The sequence below is a fragment of the Amia ocellicauda genome, chromosome 2 (genome assembly GCF_036373705.1).
Source record: "Amia ocellicauda isolate fAmiCal2 chromosome 2, fAmiCal2.hap1, whole genome shotgun sequence".
Taxonomy (NCBI): Eukaryota; Metazoa; Chordata; class Actinopteri; order Amiiformes; family Amiidae; genus Amia; species Amia ocellicauda.
In genome coordinates this window covers 47,153,047-47,171,888 of record NC_089851.1, presented here as the reverse complement: position 1 = coordinate 47,171,888, position 18,842 = coordinate 47,153,047, and the positions used below count along the sequence as shown (strand labels likewise).

General features: G+C 37.4%; 2 protein-coding genes across 3 annotated transcripts in view; one reads left to right on the top strand and one right to left on the bottom strand.

Annotated features, from left to right (window-relative positions):
* chmp4c (charged multivesicular body protein 4C) overlaps positions 1-1,889 on the bottom strand; it is a 29,202-nt gene extending 27,313 nt beyond the window's left edge. Inside the window, exon 1 of the mRNA XM_066687184.1 lies at positions 1,550-1,889. Within this exon, the coding sequence (XP_066543281.1) occupies positions 1,550-1,736 (187 nt within the window). The 5' untranslated portion in view covers positions 1,737-1,889. The remainder of the gene's footprint in view (positions 1-1,549) is intronic.
* Positions 1,890-3,840: 1,951 nt separating this feature from the next.
* zfand1 (zinc finger, AN1-type domain 1) lies at positions 3,841-18,534 on the top strand. 2 transcript variants are annotated; one of them, XM_066687162.1, is made up of 8 exons: positions 3,841-3,945; positions 4,816-4,858; positions 6,845-6,884; positions 7,185-7,312; positions 11,906-11,997; positions 13,574-13,710; positions 16,792-16,947; positions 18,262-18,534. In XM_066687162.1, exons 1-8 carry the CDS (start codon positions 3,891-3,893, stop codon positions 18,436-18,438), a joined length of 828 nt encoding a protein of 275 aa, XP_066543259.1. In that variant the 5' UTR covers positions 3,841-3,890; the 3' UTR covers positions 18,439-18,534. The 2 variants fall into 2 exon arrangements, with proteins under 2 accessions (XP_066543259.1, XP_066543268.1); XM_066687171.1 differs by having other exon boundaries at positions 3,842-3,945; positions 13,589-13,710.
* Positions 18,535-18,842: the final 308 nt, after the last annotated feature.

Genomic DNA, 18,842 nt, shown 5'->3' with positions numbered 1-18,842 from the left:
ATGGAAGGATTACTAATGTAGCCAAATGAACAAACTTCTACTTCTTGTATGTAACGGCAGGGCACTGGGAGAACCTGCGGGACTTTGTTTTGGGGGTAGATTGTGATTTTAATGGGGTTTTAAATGTACTTAAGCATTATAATCCTCAAACTTAATGCCTGATGAAATGTGATTCATACATTTTTCTGCACTGTAGCAATACTGCAACATATACATGATGTATTAATTGTATGAAACACTTATTCTTTATTCTTTCATGTTGTGACATGCTATGGCATGGTGTTCCACTATATACAATTAAGATTGATTGATTTAATTTGAATGAGAAATAAAGATTCTCATTGTCCAAAATAAAAAGGGACATATTCCAATAATTACCGAGCTAGTGGTTATTGCTATTACTATTGTTTTTTTATATTTGTAAATTGACAATAATCTGTGAGCAAAAATGGAACCTGCATATTTATAATCTTTTTAGGAAGAATATCTGCCTTTCTTCATTCAGCTTCATATTCTGCAGCAGACTCCCATTGGCAGACTGGAGCTACACTTGCTCTCCAGACTACAGAGGGATAAGGGGTGGGTTCAAGGTGGGGGGAGGTTGGCAGTGGATACAGGTGGCGTGTGGGTGGGATGGTTCTATCTTGTCCATAGTTTTTACATTTTTCAGGATTGCGGTTTGTTTTGTTGGCATGTTTGCTTAATAAGTTAATTACAACAAAAAATACATATAACTATTGGTTAAAAAAAAATGCTGTTTAGACCCTGTATAAACTTTAATACCCCTAATGTATCATTGGCACCCTTTGGCACTTAGCAAAGTTTACAAACCAGATTTTGGGCACTCCATTCAATATTGCCATCCCTGCAATATTGGAAGCCTCCTTAAGTGAATTTTTTTGCAGGGTGTAGGCCTGACAGTACATTTAAACAATGAAGCCATTTCAACAGCAGTTCAAGTTACCAGATGTTTTTAGTTTTCTATAATGCTTGTTATTTGGAAGTTTCCAAAATATTTCACTGTTCATAAAGTTGATAGGTCTTCAGGAATAATCAATATTTTTTATACAGGAATTAAATATCCCAATGATCTGATGTAGACCCTTAAACGTTAGATTTTTATGTGGATACAAACTAAGCGCTTACTTATTAAAGTTAATGGTAACAATAACGTGTTTTTTTTAATATACCAACGTTTTGCTTTGTTATTTGTTTTTTGAAAATATATACATTTTAGTTTGACAAGATAACTGTGTAATTTTTTTTACATACCTTATAATTATTTAAAAAAATGTTAGGCTATAACTGTATAAATAAAAATATAAATGAAAAATATTTTAAACAATTAAGATACATAAATAAAAAATTGCAGAATAATAATTTACGTTTTAAATACACGATACATATATTAAACTACTTTGTTAAAATATATTGCATTATCAAATGGATTGGTAAGTCTGGTGCCCAAATTAAAATATAGTAAGAATTTACTACGGTCCATCAATTTGACACACAGTGCAATTTACTGTATGATTATAAGCGTCCTTACCTCTTTTATTTTTGGTACCGTGCTTTTTGGCAATAGAGATCTCCTGTTCCACTCTTTTCTCTAGGTATTCCTGCTTTTTCGTTAACATTTCCTCGGTCTCCCGGAGTTTATGGATCGCCTCCTGCGGAGACGGTCCTCGGTTCTTCGAGGAGCTTGGACCTTTAAAAAGTTTGGAGATTTTGCTCATGTTTTCAATTTACAACTAATATATTGATGTATGTATGTTTATAAACAAAAATGTCAGACCAACGAAACGGTAGGAAGTCACAATTCCAGATATTCTTCTTACTATAAAGAACGCCACACCTGACACTTCCTGAAACCTGACACTTCGAAGGGAATGTGAGGGAGAAAAAAAAACTTTGGTGGATTGACGTATCCCACTGCTCTGCTGGCAGCTTGTGGCTGCGGTCTGTCTGATCGATACGCACCTTTCACAAATCCTGCAGTAATCGATGTAATTGACATGTTGTTGTATTATTATTTTGCCAATAATTTAGGTTACAGCTTTATTATACATCATATATTTATATTATATTTGTTAAAATAATGTATGTAATTATTTATTAAAGCATCGACAATGCTAAGGCGTTCACGACACGCAGACATTCCTATATCTGCGCAGATTCTGCGATAAACCTGTCCAAATTCGTCGTCTGCGTGAACTCAGTAAGAAATTACGTCACCAGGTCTACAAGCTTAAAACTATGGCCGCGTTCACTACACTTCTCTGCCGGGTAGATTGCAGACGGGAGTCTGCATGTGACGTCACGGTCTGCGCAGACGGAGCGTGGACAGCTTTGGCATTGGAGCTGCAGACTCCAGCAGAACAAACATGGAGTCGGTGTTGAGAGAATTCATTCCTAATCACAGAAGTTAATGCAATCAAAGTTCCCTTCGTGCTCCACCAGATTAATACTTTACAGTGTAATCAGAAAATGGGCCATTTAATCAGTTCATATCAGATTAAGTAGCTTTACGATCCGTTAATAATCTTTAATTAATAGAAATCTTTATTCCTACTCATTGTTGGGACACTTAAGGGTTAAATACTCACATACTGATCAAATAAATTACAACAGATTTTGTTTGTGTGTGTACAATATTATATGTGCAATGGTTTCGAATCTACATTAAACCTGTGCATTCAGAGAAATACACAGGTACAATATTTTGTATGTATTATTATGGATTTCCTTGCCAGGTGTGCAACTTACAAATTCACATAATACGTGGAAATTAAGTTATAATGTACACCATTACACATGCATATTATGTTATTGTTGAACTGTCAATCTTTAAAATATATTATTTCTGTTGTACTTAGCCATATCTAGCATGAAATTAATAAGATCCTTCATGACATGACTCAAAGGTGATTCACACCCCCTGACTAGGTGACACGCATACTTTGCCGAGTCTGCGCATACTTTTCGCATACTCTGCGACGAAACTGTCCAAGTTACCCGTCTGCATGAACTCAGTCGGAAAACACGTCACAATGCGACGCATCCACAGGCTGCAAAGTCTGCACAGCCGCGCAGCTTCTCAAAAGGTACTGCGCTGGTGCAGCCGCGGCTTCAAAACAACAAAGGAGCGCTGTGTGACAAAGACGTGTGTATCAGCCAGAGACAGAGCTCACTGCATGTGCCAGCGCCACCTAGTCAGGGGGTGTGAATCACCCTTGAGTCATGTCATGAAGGATCGTATTAATTTAATGCTAGATATGGCTAAGTACAACAGAAATAATATATTTTAAAGATTGACAGTTCAACAATAAAATAATATGCATGTGTAGTGGTGTACGTATACATTATAACTTAATTTCCACGTATTATGTGAATTTGTAAATTGCACACCTGGCAAGGAAATCCATAATAATACATACAGCATATTGTACATTTGTATTTCTCTGAATGCACAGGTTTAATGTAGATTCGAAACCAGTGCACATATAATATTGTACACACACAAACAAAATCTGTTGTAATTAATTTGATCAGTATGTGAGTATTTAACCCTTAAGTGTCCCAACAATGAGTAGGAATACAGATTTCTATTAATTAAAGATTATTAACGGATCGTAAAGCTACTTAATCTGATATGAACTGATTAAATGGCCCATTTTCTGATTACACTGTAAAGTGTGAAGCTGGTGGGAGATTCGATTGCATTAACTTCTGTGAATAGGACTGATTTCTCTCAACAGCGACTCCATGTTTGTTCTGCTGGAGTCTCAGTCTCAGGTTTTGGACGAAGCCCAGATTTATCACGACCCCTAACAATCACATGATCAAGATGATGCTAAAGTTCAGAGGTTAAAGTTGATGGCCAAACAATCATGGCGGAGTTGGATATTGGTAAACACTGTCAATTTGGAACTTGTAACCAGAAAGGTATAACTACTGTTAGGAAAACTTAAATGTTTAAACAGCAGTATTAGAAGTCAGTGTGTATATAGATATATATGAATTTACGAGATATATATATACCTCGTAAATTCATTCGTTATTCATTTCATAGTCGCATATTTACATTATGTACGTGTAATTGTTTTTTTTCGAGAAACGTATTTGTGTTAAAGCAATAATAGCGTTTACATCTCAACTTTTAACATGCTGTTTAATCTCAAAGCTATACATAAATATAAACGCTCTCAGTTGTGCTGTCCTTAACATTTCCATTAAGTAATATATATATTTTGCATGCCTTCCCATTGTTTTTCAATTGCCTTTTGTGTTGCGCACCTAATTTAAAATGACTTCCTATTATTTTTTATTTCAACAGTAACTCAAAATACACAATCCAATAATCGATTATTTTCTTTAGAGCAGTGTTAAACCACTATACAATCATATGATGAATACAAGTTTCTTTAGAAAAACTATAAGATAAACACTTGTATTTTCTTTTGAATTTAGTTATACATTTTTGCTTAAGACAAGGGTTTATGTATACTTTTCCTTCATTAAGATTTTCAGGACACCTTTAATTTTAAGTCTATATATATATATATATATATATATATATATATATATTCACAACAAGGCTTTGGAAGAAAATTGCAATTAATAGTGATGTCTAAGAAATGATTAGTGTTAATGTGAATATAATTAATTAATATACTGCTTACACACAGAAGTTACTTCAGCCACTTACAAGGTTTTTCATACCAAGTTATGGAAAACTTTGTAGTGAGCTTGTTAATGATATATATCAGTGGAAGGATCTATGTAATCACTTCCATTTATATTTTTTAATTTCAGATTTTCTACCCTTTTTTTGTGATGGCTGCTCCCGGGTTTTCTGGTAAGGTCTCACTAAGATACAATCAGTCTGTATGATGTATGTAGCGTAAGGTACACTTATAAATTTCAATTAAAGAAGTGAATTTATAGTATCACCTTATCACGAATCCTGGAATCTTGTAGAACTCAATTTCTGTAATAATTGGACGCAGACACCAATTCCAAAGATATAAATTGTCAAATTTATTCAAAACAAAGACTAAATGTAGCACTACACTAATTATACAAAAGGGAAAAACTAACTAAAATTCAACTCTAGATCAACAAATCAAAGACAAATCACTTCCGTGACCAAATCAAAGACCATGGGATCGCATATGATAACACAAATCGTTAAACAAAAAAGGTTATAAACACATTGACTACAATACCGGTTAGTAAGACGAAGGTGAGTCTCTCGTTAGTATTATTAGTCAGACATTAAATAACTACGCAGGTTAGTATTTATGTCAGGTAACTTCTCGTTATATATATATCAGTCTCATTTACGTTTAGGTGCCGAGAAAGATCCTATCATTACTTGTTACCACAATTTCCCTTAACTGATTATTATTCAATGATTAAGGATAGGCAGGGCCACCAATAATCTAATGTCTATTAACTTGTGTCAATTTCAGACTAAACAGTTAAACAGGAATGAGAAGATATTTCTCGGCGTTGACAGATTTTATTTCTAAAATTATCAACAAAACAGTTTAATGCAACACACATTTATATTTAAGAAAACTAAATGATATTACACATTCTAGAGTCATGAATCACAGATTAACATTTCTAATTGATTTCTCAAATGTCATGAATCATGAACTCCAAACTGTTAAACTTATCTGAACTTCGTCGCAGAGAGGCCTCTCTGGCTTCGGGCTCAGATAACAGCACACGGCATGAGGTCCGTGTGTTTTGGAACAAAGGCAGTCCGGTTCGGCTTTGTCCAAGAACTTCCACTCAGTCGATGCACCTGGAAGTTGGGGTTTCGCGAAAGTAGAGTCATTTCCAAACAGATTTTCCACTGGTTTGAAGGCTCCAAGGTTGTGCACAAAATCTTCTTGGCAAGCAGGGTCTCTCACCGTACTTATTTGAAGACAAGGTCTTTGAGGAAAGCAGGGCCCTGTTTGTTCCAAGGGTCAAGTTTCTTAAGACTCAAATAGCTATTTAAATGACTGACACTTTCGTATACAGTCGACTTAGTCAATTGTCCAGCTGTAAAACTTCACTGATCAGGTGGGCACAGGCGGGCAGCGCAGTCTGTAAAGTTCTTTATTTAATAAAGTCCTTTAAAAGAATTCTTCGTACGGCTCAATCTCCTTCTCCCAGTTTAACTCTTCTGTTGCCGGCAAAGACTTGGTTGGTTTCTGGTTCCGGTTCGGGCAACAGAGCTACAGGTTGAGCTGTGGCAGCGAGTTACTGGTTCAGGTGAGAGAGACAGAGAAAGACTGTCCGTTGTTCCTTATAGTCTGTCAGATCAATAGGTGATTGGTCCCTGAGTTCTTGAGATTGGATTTCGGTTTCAGCCCCCAGTGTCCTATTGGAGGGGGGCTTGATTTATGACTGATGTCAATCCATGCCATCTTTTGGAAATGCCGGTTGGCCTGGGTTCGTAGCTCTATGTCGGGATTTCGGCTCTCATCCACTTCAAAGAGTTTTTATCACCTACAGGCCCCTTTCTCCAGACATTTCACAGCAGGACTCTAAACCATTCGGCCCATTCTCGGTGCCATCCTCCCCAAAACTGTCACTTTGATGCAAACCAGTTCCAAGCTGATGAGCTAAGGAAATCTGATAACTTTGGGGGGGGAGAGGTCTTCTTTAGATCAGTGCTTCAGCTCAGAGCCCAAATGCTGTTATCCAAATACACCCAACATAACGCTACATGTTATTAATAAACATTTGATGTCTAATATTTTTTTTTATATAACACATTTTTTAAACCAATTCCAGATGTATGTGAAATGTATATTATGCTGATTGTCTGTCTTTTCTTTTCAAGCCTCCATCATAAAGGAAGAGAATCACACTGTTGTTCTGAGGTAATATTCTATTGTTGAGTTAGTCTGTATATTGTTGTAGTTGCAAAAACTTTATGGATTTTACCTATATGATTTATATCTTGATATAATGATCACATCACCACTTTTCTGAAGAGTTTAATTTACTTAAAGAGTTAATGTATAAAATTGGTGTACAATTATTAATAATAAAAAGCTAACTATAAATTACTGTAATATGAAAACTATTGAAGAATCAAGTTTCAATTTTGTAATCTGCATTTTACAGCCATTTATGCAAATTGAATAGGCATATTCAGATTAATTTATTTTTATTTTTAGGTATCGCTCAGAAAGGACATTTTCAAGTCTGTCAGTAACACTTCCTATTTGTGCTCTTTTCACGACTGCGATGGCAAAGAACTTTTACCAGTTGTTTGCCCATATTGCCAGAAAAACGTCTGCCTGACGTAAGTATACGTTTTTGCTTATAATGCTCCTGTATAGTGTGAAGTAGAGGTCTTCACGGGTCCACCCGAACCCGAGGACCCGGGTCTGTTAAACATTGTGTGTAATACCCGAGTGACGCGATTACTTTACCAATTGGTGATTGGCTCTTTTATTTATAAGGCGGGACTTATTCCGCCATATCAGTGTTTGACAGATGACATAAACCTAAGTGCATTATTGGCGGCGGCGCGATTTTTGAGATATCGTGGTTGGAGTTCGTTCACTTTGTATATCTAAAATCTATGGCAGACACATCTCAGAACACAGATGACAGCAAATTAGTAATGCTAACGTCGGCGGCCGTGGCACTGAACGAGCAATCGTTATTATAGTTCAAAAGGGCAAACAGTGGAAGTTATCGTATTATGCGAGATACCAAAAAAACTGCAAAGCTGCAAAGTCGCGTTTGTCATCTGCCACCGTGACAGCAAGTGGACTTTTGAAGCTGAAATAATGAGTGGATTATACACTCACCTAAAGGATTATTAGGAACACCATACTAATACTGTGTTTGACCCCCTTTCGCCTTCAGAACTGCCTTAATTCTACGTGGCATTGATTCTACAAGGTGCTGAAAGCATTCTTTAGAAATGTTGGCCCATATTGATAGGATAGCATCTTGCAGTTGATGGAGATTTGTGGGATGCACATCCAGGGCACGAAGCTCCCGTTCCACCACATCCCAAAGATGCTCTATTGGGTTGAGATCTGGTGACTGTGGGGGCCAGTTTAGTACAGTGAACTCATTGTCATGTTCAAGAAACCAATTTGAAATGATTCGACCTTTGTGACATGGTGCATTATCCTGCTGGAAGTAGCCATCAGAGGATGGGTACATGGTGGTCATAAAGGGATGGACATGGTCAGAAACAATGCTCAGGTAGGCCGTGGCATTTAAACGATGCCCAATTGGCACTAAGGGGCCTAAAGTGTGCCAAGAAAACATCCCCCACACCATTACACCTCCACCACCAGCCTGCACAGTGGTAACAAGGCATGATGGATCCATGTTCTCATTCTGTTTACGCCAAATTCTGACTCTACCATCTAAATGTCTCAAGAGAAATCGAGACTCATCAGACCAGGCAACATTTTTCCAGTCTTCAACTGTCCAATTTTGGTGAGCTTGTGCAAATTGTAGCCTCTTTTTCCTATTTGTAGTGGAGATGAGTGGTACCCGGTGGGGTCTTCTGCTGTTGTAGCCCATCCGCCTCAAGGTTGTACGTGTTGTGGCTTCACAAATGCTTTGCTGCATACCTCGGTTGTAACGAGTGGTTATTTCAGTCAAAGTTGCTCTTCTATCAGCTTGAATCAGTCGGCCCATTCTCCTCTGACCTCGAGCATCAACAAGGCATTTTCGCCCACAGGACTGCCGCATACTGGATGGTTTTCCCTTTTCACACCATTCTTTGTAAACCCTAGAAATGGTTGTGCGTGAAAATCCCAGTAACTGAGCAGATTGTGAAATACTCAGACCGGCTCGTCTGGCACCAACAATCATGCCCGCTCAAAATTGCTTAAATCACCTTTCTTTCCCATTCAGACATTCAGTTTGGAGTTCAGGAGATTGTCTTGACCAGGACCACACCCCTAAATGCATTGAAGCAACTGCCATGTGATTGGTTGGTTAGATAATTGCATTAATGAGAAATTGAACAGGTGTTCCTAATAATCCTTTAGGTGAGTGTACATGCTCTTTCAATCACCAAGAGAGGAACAACATGGGTGTTATTTTATCAACTTTCTTAGCAAGGAGGATGGATTGTATGCGTCACGGTCAGGTACAGGATAGAAGGCTACTAACGTTACATTAGGTAAGACACAAAGTTTTATTTTCACAACTTGTAAATTAACTTGTTAATAGCAATTCGCTGTGGGATCTTTTTTTTTATTATTATTATTTTTATTTCTTGGCAGACGCCCTTATCCAGGGCGACTTACAACATTTGTGCAAAAATACAGAGAAGTACAAGGCATTAATCATTACAAATTCAACTTAGCTAAAACATAGCAATTCAAAATAATACATTTTACAAATTCCAATTTACAATTTACACAAGTACAGTAAGAGACTTCCTACATCCTGGACGGTGAAAGCTAAGTGCTGTCAAGATGTAGGGTTACAGACGAGGGCTACGGGAAAGGGAGCAAGGAGGAAAACAATCAAGAACGTGAGGAGCATAATAAGCTGAAGTGCTTTCTAGCAGGGATAGAGGACTAATATTACAAGTGCTGTCGGAAGAGATGCGTCTTGAGTAAGCGCTGGAATGAGGTCAAGGACTCTGCTGTTTAGACTTTGGTGGGCAGGTCGTTCCACCACTTAGGGGCCAGGGATGAGAAGGAGCGGGCTCTGGAGGAAGGAGAGTGGAGAGGAGGCAGAGTTAGCCTTCTGGCACTGGAGGAGCACAGTGGTCTGGAGGGGATGTATGGAGAGACGAGTGACTGAAGGTAGCTTGGTGCAGTGTGGTCAAGATAGCGGTAGGTGAGGGTCAAAGTCTTGAACTGAATGCGTGCCGCTATCGGGAGCCAGTGGAGGGAGCGGAGCAGTGGAGTAGCGTCTGCGAATCATGGCAGAGAGAATACCAGACGAGCCGCAGAGTTCTGGATGAGCTGGAGTGGGCGGGTAGTGGATGCAGGCAGGCCGGCCAGGAGGGAGTTGCAGTAGTCTAGGCGGGAGAGGACCAGTGACTGGACGAGTAGCTGAGTTGAGTCGGTGAGGAAGGGATGGATCCGGCGTATGTTGCTCAGGAAGAATCTGCAGGTGCGTGTCAGCGTGGTGATGTGCTGGGAGTAGGAGAGCGCAGGATCGAGGGTGACTCCTAGATTTTATGTGAAGAAGAAGGAGAGAGTGTGGTGGATTCCAAGGGGATCGAGATGGGGTGGTCAGCAGAAGGTGAGGAAGAGTGGGGGAAAAAGAGGAGATCTGATTTGGAGAGGTTGAGCTTGAGGTGGTGCGAGTGCATCCAGGCGGAAATGGCAGACAAGCAGGAAGAGATGCGTGAGGGGATGAGAGGGTCAGAAGAGGGAAAAGACAGGAGATCTGTGCCGATCGTGTTCAATCGGGTCTATGTGTCCCGGCTGGTTCCGGGTCCAGATTACAAATAATAGACGGCTCCGAGTAGGTTCCGGGTGGTACATTTACGGCATTTCTCAGTTCTGCACGTTCCGGGTCCAAACTTTCAAATAATAGACGGGTCTGGGTCGGTTCCGGATAGCACATTTTCGGGTCTCTTTGGGTTTGGGTACACATTTTTGGACCTGTGAAGACCTCTAGTGTGAAGCAGCTTGAAAACAAGGGCAAATTAAGTAATTGAGAGCTCGGTTGGAACAAAAACCAGCAGGATAGGTGGTACTCCAGGACCAGGATTGAGAACCACTGCTTTACATAACTCATGATTTTTGGTGGAACGGGATGAGGGCCTTATCCTGTCCCTTCTCAAAATGGTGAATCATGTATTGAGAGAATGCTGTGTGTACTGTGATTTATCTGTAAAAAGTGCAATCACTGAATTTGCTAATCCACTAGCAACTGTGAAGAATGGACAATACTGATCATAATATTAATAATTCAGCTTTATTTTATATAGTACCCTTAAATCAAGTTTCACAGAGGACTTTACAGGCAGATAATTCAAACAAAAAAATAATTAACTTATCATTAGTGACAAACAGGACCCCAGATTCCAAAGTACAAAGAGCATATGAGGGTGCAGATTTTTGGGATTTTAAAATTAATTCTGGTCCTAAACTAAACTAAAGCTATTCCAGCAATTCTAAGAAAGGAGTAATGTGGTCAGTACCCCGATCTGGTAAGTTTGCAGGCAGCAGAGTTCTTAACATACTGTAATCTGCATAAAACATAGTGTGTTAATGACACTAGCTCATTTAGATTACAATAATCAATATGAGAAAACAAAAGTATGAATCATGTTTACATACGTGTACAGCATAGGCCTCATTTTGTAAATCTTTCAAAGGTGGAAAAAAGATAATGATATAATGTTTGAAAGGTGTCTGGAAGTAAGAAGTACAGTTTTATGAGTGTTTAAGATTAAATTCAAAATAACCTTTGTATACATTACATCAGAGCATTCAACCAGTCAGCCAGGAAATAGACAACTGTGTGTACTCATCTTTGATTTGTCCAGAATAAAATAATGAATATTTCATTTTGGATCTTTCCACTGCAACTTAAAATTAAGCGGAGGCATCTTTCTAATTTATCATGAGTGATGTCTTTTTAATTACAAAAATATGTTTGTGTCCCTATGTATGTAAGCTATTTTTTTGTCTTATGACTTAAGCATCACTGCTATATTTCATTCAGCAAGTATCTGAGTAGGGGGTTTGAAATAAGTTGCTAATTGTTTTGACATTTTTAAATATGACTATGAATACCCGTAAACAAGATATGTTATAGTGATGCTTACATTAATGTTACGTTTGATTTTACAAATTTCTATGAAAGTATTTATCTGGCTTTTCTCAAATATTGAATTAATTAGGCCTACACTTGAATGTAAAATAGTTATTTAATAAATATTTTTTAACAGCCATCGACATCAAGATGACCATGAGTGTGAGAAATTAGAAGCACATAAACCAAGAATGTCTGCCACTCAGCAGCTTGTTAAACAAATAGTAGGTGAGTGTACTATTTTCTGAATAATCCATAAGTAAATGAATATGTGACAGAATCAAAATAAGGTGGAAGCTGAATAATGTATCACAATTATTGTCACCCTTGTTTTCAGTACTATATGCATTCCCACGTTAATAATTTCAATTTTTTTTTTTATGAGATTGGAGGATTGATATAATTCGGTCTGTGCATATGAACCGCCCTCTTCAATTCAAACCACAGCTTTTCAATGGGATTCAAGTCTGGAAACTGAGATAGTCATTGAACATTTTTGTTTTTGTGTTTAATTAACCATTTGTGGATTTTGATGTGTGCTTGTAGTCATTGTCTTGCTGGAAGATCCACTTGCAGCCAAGTTTCAGACTCCTGGCAGAGGCAACCATGTTTTTGGCTAAAATGTCCTGGAACTTGATAGAGTTCATGACGTTGTTGATTTCCAGGAACATACTGCCTTTTTTGCTCATCTTTATCAAGGCAAGGGTGCCAACAATTGTGGACATATATATAATATATAATCTGTGACACTGTAGGGCAGGGCTCCCCAATTATTTTTCACCGCGGGCCATATTCAAAGAATGACATGAACCAACAGGCGAGACAAGAATATTACCCATACCCCCCTAACGCAATGCCTGGGAGGCCCCCCCGTGTTTAAATGTAGCATACAAAATACAATGTTGTCTTTTTCACTCAAATTCATGAAACGTGCTCGCCTTTTGCGGATCTCCTCCTGCAGCACAAACTATCCAGTGCTTTGCCCTAACTAAGACAACACACTTCGTTATGCAGTAACAAGTCTGTGTGCCGCTTATGCATCTTCCAAATTGATCCCTGAAGAGGCAATGCTGAAGACTAGATGCTCCCGAATGAAATTAACAAAGCATGGCAAGGCATGGTTTCCTGCATTGCTCTAGTGTTGCACAGAGATGGACTGGTGAATTATACAATGGATGGACATGACAAAACTGAGCCGTTCCGAGAGCAAATTGTTCTTAAAAAAAAAAAAAAAAACCTGCCAAGTTTCTCAAAAACACCAATAGCCCATGCAAAGGAACAGCTCTTTTCGATATACTTGCCATCAAAAAGTGCTGTTATCAATTGAATTTTAATTGAACAGCTCTATGGTACATATTTTGTATTTTGTAATCTTGATTTAGCACTTCTTCCAGCATATATATAGCACACAATATTAAAAGCTTTTTGCTTTTTGCTTTTTGCAAGACGCCATGCAAAACAAGGGGAAGCTGCTGATGCGTTTTCCTGGATGCATGTGGTTTTATGGATCACAAGAACACAGTTTTGGCATGAAGAAATTAGCTTTCTAGTGTTTGTGTGCACAACACGCACATTGGTTTTGCATTATGCATAGTGTAAAACAAAGCAAAAATTATTAGACGTGGCTGAGACTCTGAGGCGGGGGTTTTCCTAATGAGAAAATAAAAATAAAGTTTTATTTTATTTTATTCCATGTCTTTTTTAAATCTTTTTTTAAAGAGCGATAAACTTAACATGAAGTAACACTTTTTGAAAATGGCCCTAAATGCATAAATCTATTGAGAGAATGTTTGATGTTGTCAAGAACATTGCTTTACAGAATCAAAGAAAGGGGCTCCAAACAGCAAAGGTCGAAGAGGGGCAAGAAACAGTGCAACAGCAGCAAAGGTGGCCTTGATGAAGCTGAAACTCTGTGCAACTGGGGATAAGTCGTTGCCACAGGTACTTTCATTATTATGTGGATGGAGTTACTCAAAACTTCATAACCTTGGAGAGGCTTCTCAGATTGTTTCTCAATTTATTAAATTTATTTCAATTGTCCTCATATTGAAATAAATGGTGAGTCAAGTAATATAAATGGAAAAGTTTAAGATATATTTTTATAGTTTATAGTTTAATATATATACACTACTGGTCAAAAGTTTTAGAACACTTCAATTTTTCCAGTTTTTATTGAAATTTACGCAGTTAAATATCTTAATGTACTCTGAAATTAAAGCAAAGAACAAATAAACAATTGAAGATAAAAAAATAAATAACGGAATCGTTTTGTTTAACAAAACCCTTAAAAGGGCACCAAATCCATGTGCATCTCTTTAATCCCATTTATACTCTTCACTGTTGTGTTGTTTGCCAAATGTTTGGTATCCCATGAAAGCTGAGACTCAGCTTTTGAACGATGTGAAAAATTTAGGTTTTTATTCTGAAATGGGGGGGTGGGGAGATACTTGGTCTGAGTAGGAATACAGAAATCTCAGAAAATATTGACAATTATGACATATCCTAGAACCAGACAGTCTACTGATCAAAACAAGACCATTAATGTTTTGGTAGAAGCAACACACACCCGTAGAGAGCTCAAAATGTCAAGATTATGAAAGGCATCGACCACATCAAACCAGAAGAGTTTTTCCAGATCAGCAGGGACACACAGACCCAGGGACACAAATGGAAATTGGGCTTCAAGCCATTCAAGACAGAAAACAGGAGACATTTCTTCACACAGAGAGTTGTCACAATCTGGAACAAACTCCCCAGCAATGTGGTTGAAGCTGAAAATTTGGGAAAATTTAAAAATAGACTGGATAGTATCTTTGGATCACTTAGTTATTATTGGACACCAAACGAGCACGATGGGTCGAATGGCCTCATCTCATTTGTAAACTTGAATACTTTCTGAAAGAACAACACAACAAAATAGCATGCTCTCTCTCACCTGTCCTGTGTCTGACTTGGGTAACACCTAAACACTTCACGTGGATCCATGGCAGTTTCCGCTTCGACTGGACATGCTGAGCCAAGCAGATGGACTGTTGTCGCACCCCAACCCAGCACAGCTACAGTTTTGGGTTTGGCCCCTGCAACGCACAACCTGATGTCTCTGAGGCTGCCTGTTAATGTTGTGGAAATGATGCAGTCTACCAGGGCCCCCTCCACCAGGGCCTAATATAGTTATAAGTGGTCAGCCTTCTAGAACTGGTGTGTAGAGAGATGTGTAGTGCCCAATATCGACGATTCTGTGCTGTGCAACAGCTGCTTGAAGATGGGAAATCTGCATCCATGCTGTAAGTTTATCTGGCTGCCATCTCAGCATGCCATGATAAGATTGACAATGTCTCCCCAGGAGCCCATTTCCTGGCGATCCAGTTTCTGAAAGGTTTTCAGGGAACCGGGGTTGTGATAATAACCTAACATTGTTAATAATAAGCAGTAATAATGAGCAGGCAGCAGTGTGGAGTTGTAGGCTCTGGAGTGGAGGGTTGTGGGTTCAATCCCAGGAGGGGGACAGTGCTGTTGTACCTTTGAGCAAGGTATTTTACCTAGATTACTCCAGTAAATGCCCAGCTGTGTAAAATGTAAAACATAATGTGATATATTATAACAATTGTAAGTCACTCTGGATAAGGGTGTCTGCTAAGTAATTGAGTAATAATAATATTAATAATAATGTCTTCCAAACGAGCACGATGGGTCGAATGGCCTCCTCTTGTTAGTAAACTTTCTTATGTTCTTAATGGGTCAATTGCAATGAACTTAGTACGGAGATGCGTACTAAACACAGGATGATCTCCAGTTGGTGTGCTTCTTTCAGTTTGGTGCAATTGACCCATTAAGTTGAATAAATTATACATAATTTAAATTTATATTGATTAAAGGATCCTGGAGATTGTTTTTCTGTGATATAACACTTTTCAGTTGCACAGCTTACATTCAACTTTCTGGGTGTCTTCTGGGCATTTAGCAAAAAATCACAACAGCCATTTGTTTAGTTTTTTTTTAACTTTTGCATTATATTGCACAACACTTTACATGATGGCAGATAAAGAAACAATAACGCAGAATAACACAGAGTGGTCCACATGCATGCTGGTAGATTCTTCTAAATGTTAAATTATTAGTATAATTGTGCATTTTCAAAATACATTGTTTAAATTGAATCTGGTCCAATACCTGCTGACACAACAGTTTTAAACTTTGTTATATCCCATAACTATTATTTAAGTAATGGGCATTATACAAATCAAATGTTTTAATTTAGATAGGCTACGACCCTGCTAACACACAACGTTATACAATGTTTTGGCAATGTTGTGTGGTAGCTGGGGAGTGACATTTGAAATTAATGGCTGTATTTGAAACTGCATACAACCCATATTATACGTACTACATACCAACATTTCAGAAATGTTGTTATGTAGTACATATAGTATGTAGTTTTGAATACATTAAATTTCTATTAACAAAAGAAAACCGATGTGATTGTCACGTGACTAGTCTTCTAAGACTGAACAAACCTTTGAAAACAGCCCTAATTATTATTATTATTATTTTAAACAAAAAATGTAATCCTATTTAGGCCATTTTAAAAGCAATTTAAAAAAATATATTTTCGTGGCCCACCTGCAGTACTTCTACGGCCCACTAGCTGCAGCCCGCAGGTTGGGAATTATTGCTTTATGCCACTTTCACATTCTAGATCTAATATATACTCCTCATTGCTGCTATCGTCACTTAAATTAGAAATGGCATTCAACACTAGATTATTGTGCTGATTCAACACTTACCGTGGTTTCCCTTACGTAGAGACTCCCCCACACACAACCACTTTCACTTCAGAATCAGCATTTTGTACCCTCACTAGTGAATATGGATATGTCAGGTAGGTTGATGTTATGACACAAAAATCTTTTCAGAGCTTGATCCAGATTATTTTGATGAACTTTTAGACTACAATTTGTATAGGCCAGCTGTCAGATTTAAATATTTAAAAAATATTAAGGACAAACCTTTTCTGCCCTACAGAGTGAAAGGATACATTTCCAAGTATTTCTGCCCAAAGGAACCAAGGACAGATGTCTGCCAATGTATTTCTGTTCTAAGTGGAGTGTGGGGAAAGTGGTGGACTTTGCCAGCTCACTGGCAAGTCTAAAGAACAATAACAACATTTTAACAGCCAAGGTAGATTCACAAATATTATATTAAATTGTCATGCATGCCCTTTAAAGTTCTTTTTCATTCTAGTGTGTGTGTTCCTAGAACATACATGGTGGTTGCATTTGTTCGTGTATTTTATGTTATGCTTTCTTTCTCAGCCCAAAACACATATATACAATTATATATATAATAGAGTTTGAAATAAGTAAGAAAAGTAGAAAAAAGCCTTCTAATCTTTACACACACACAGAATGTTTATCTAAGACTTTACAGTATCGGGAGTTTAATTATTGTGTGTTATTATGCATATTCCAAAAACTGACAGCTTGACATTGTTAATGTTAATGTCTATATATTATTTTATTTTAATTTATGGTAAACTAACTGCACAATAATAGTTTGTAACAGAATTTGGCAGGTACTTTTCATCACAAACATTTCATCACCAGGTCAGTTCATCACCAATTTTCATATTCATCAGCAAAATACATATTCAGTTAGAAATTACACACAAACTTTTAGACCAGCAGTTGTAGTCAATAATCAATTCAGTAAATATATATGGAGGGTAATTTGTGCCAAAATAAATAAATAACGAAATTTCTCCCTCATATCTGTTGTATATGTTAATAAATATTTGAATAAAATACACATAGGGTGTTTCAGCTGTAAACTCCTCAGAATGGAAAAGTTATAATTCCTTCCCGTGTATATTTTTCTCACTTTTAGATCATGTAAACAGCTTCCTTCACACTTAATGCAGAAAGTCTGCATGACTTGAACGCACCCCGTGTAAACTGAGTGATGCATTAATCGATATAAAGTGGAGAAGTGTTGATAAACATTAGAACTAAGGGGTGGGTAAAATTAAAGAGAGACTACATTTGCTGTAACTTTAGGATTTGATAAAAGTCTGTTTTGGAATCATAGGTCATTAAAGAATATTCTATCTAAATCAAAAGAGACTGTGTGTGTGTAGTTTGTAACTGAATATGGAAAATGCTGATGATTATTCAAATTGGTGATGAACTGACACGGTTGATGAAATGTACCCCATGATGAAATGCCCATGGTGAAAACTGCATGATGGAAAGACGTAGAACTGTTTGTAACAACAACAGCAATGTAACTTCATTGACCCAAAGACTACACAATCACAGGAAACGAATACTTTTCTACTAATTATTCCTAGCTCAATTCCTTTTACGAATGGTTATTTTTCAAAACATTTTATTAATTGTATTAATTTATTAACACACACAAAATATGTGTCCTTTATTGTAACAATTGCCTTAATATACCATGGTGTTCTTAAGTAATTTTTGTTGCTCTCTTCAGAAACTGAGGCTGTGCCATCCTCTCTCTGGAGAAGCACTGAAAATGGAACTATCTTTGGAATCCTTGCTCTCCAACACAGAATCCCCTCTTTATAATGGGGGAGATGTCATTCTAGAATATCTTGACAATGACAGTATTGGAGTAAAATATACAAGTGCCTATCTCACTGAGTGTTAACAATTATATTTTCAGATTCTTATGATGTTGGAAAATAATTCATTTTGTAAAATGTTTTCTTTGAATTTGTATTAAAACATATTTCAGTTAATAATACATTCAAGTCAATGTATTGGATCCTCAGTTTGTGAGTAAGGTGAGTTAATTCTAAGTTATTGATGATCCAGTTGAGAAACAAGGATGTGCACACTGCTGGAGGGTAAAGAGGCTTAATTAGAACATTGAATTTCAGACATTATCAAAATTACTTTTAAACGTCAATTTCAAGCAATAAAAAGTAAAATTGCAAACAAATGCCAGTGCTGTGTATATTCAGTAGACTTTACAGAAAATATTAATTGATTTCTTATATATTTAATTAACTTCAGGTGTGTGTAAATGACATGTTCAAACCCAATAGAAAA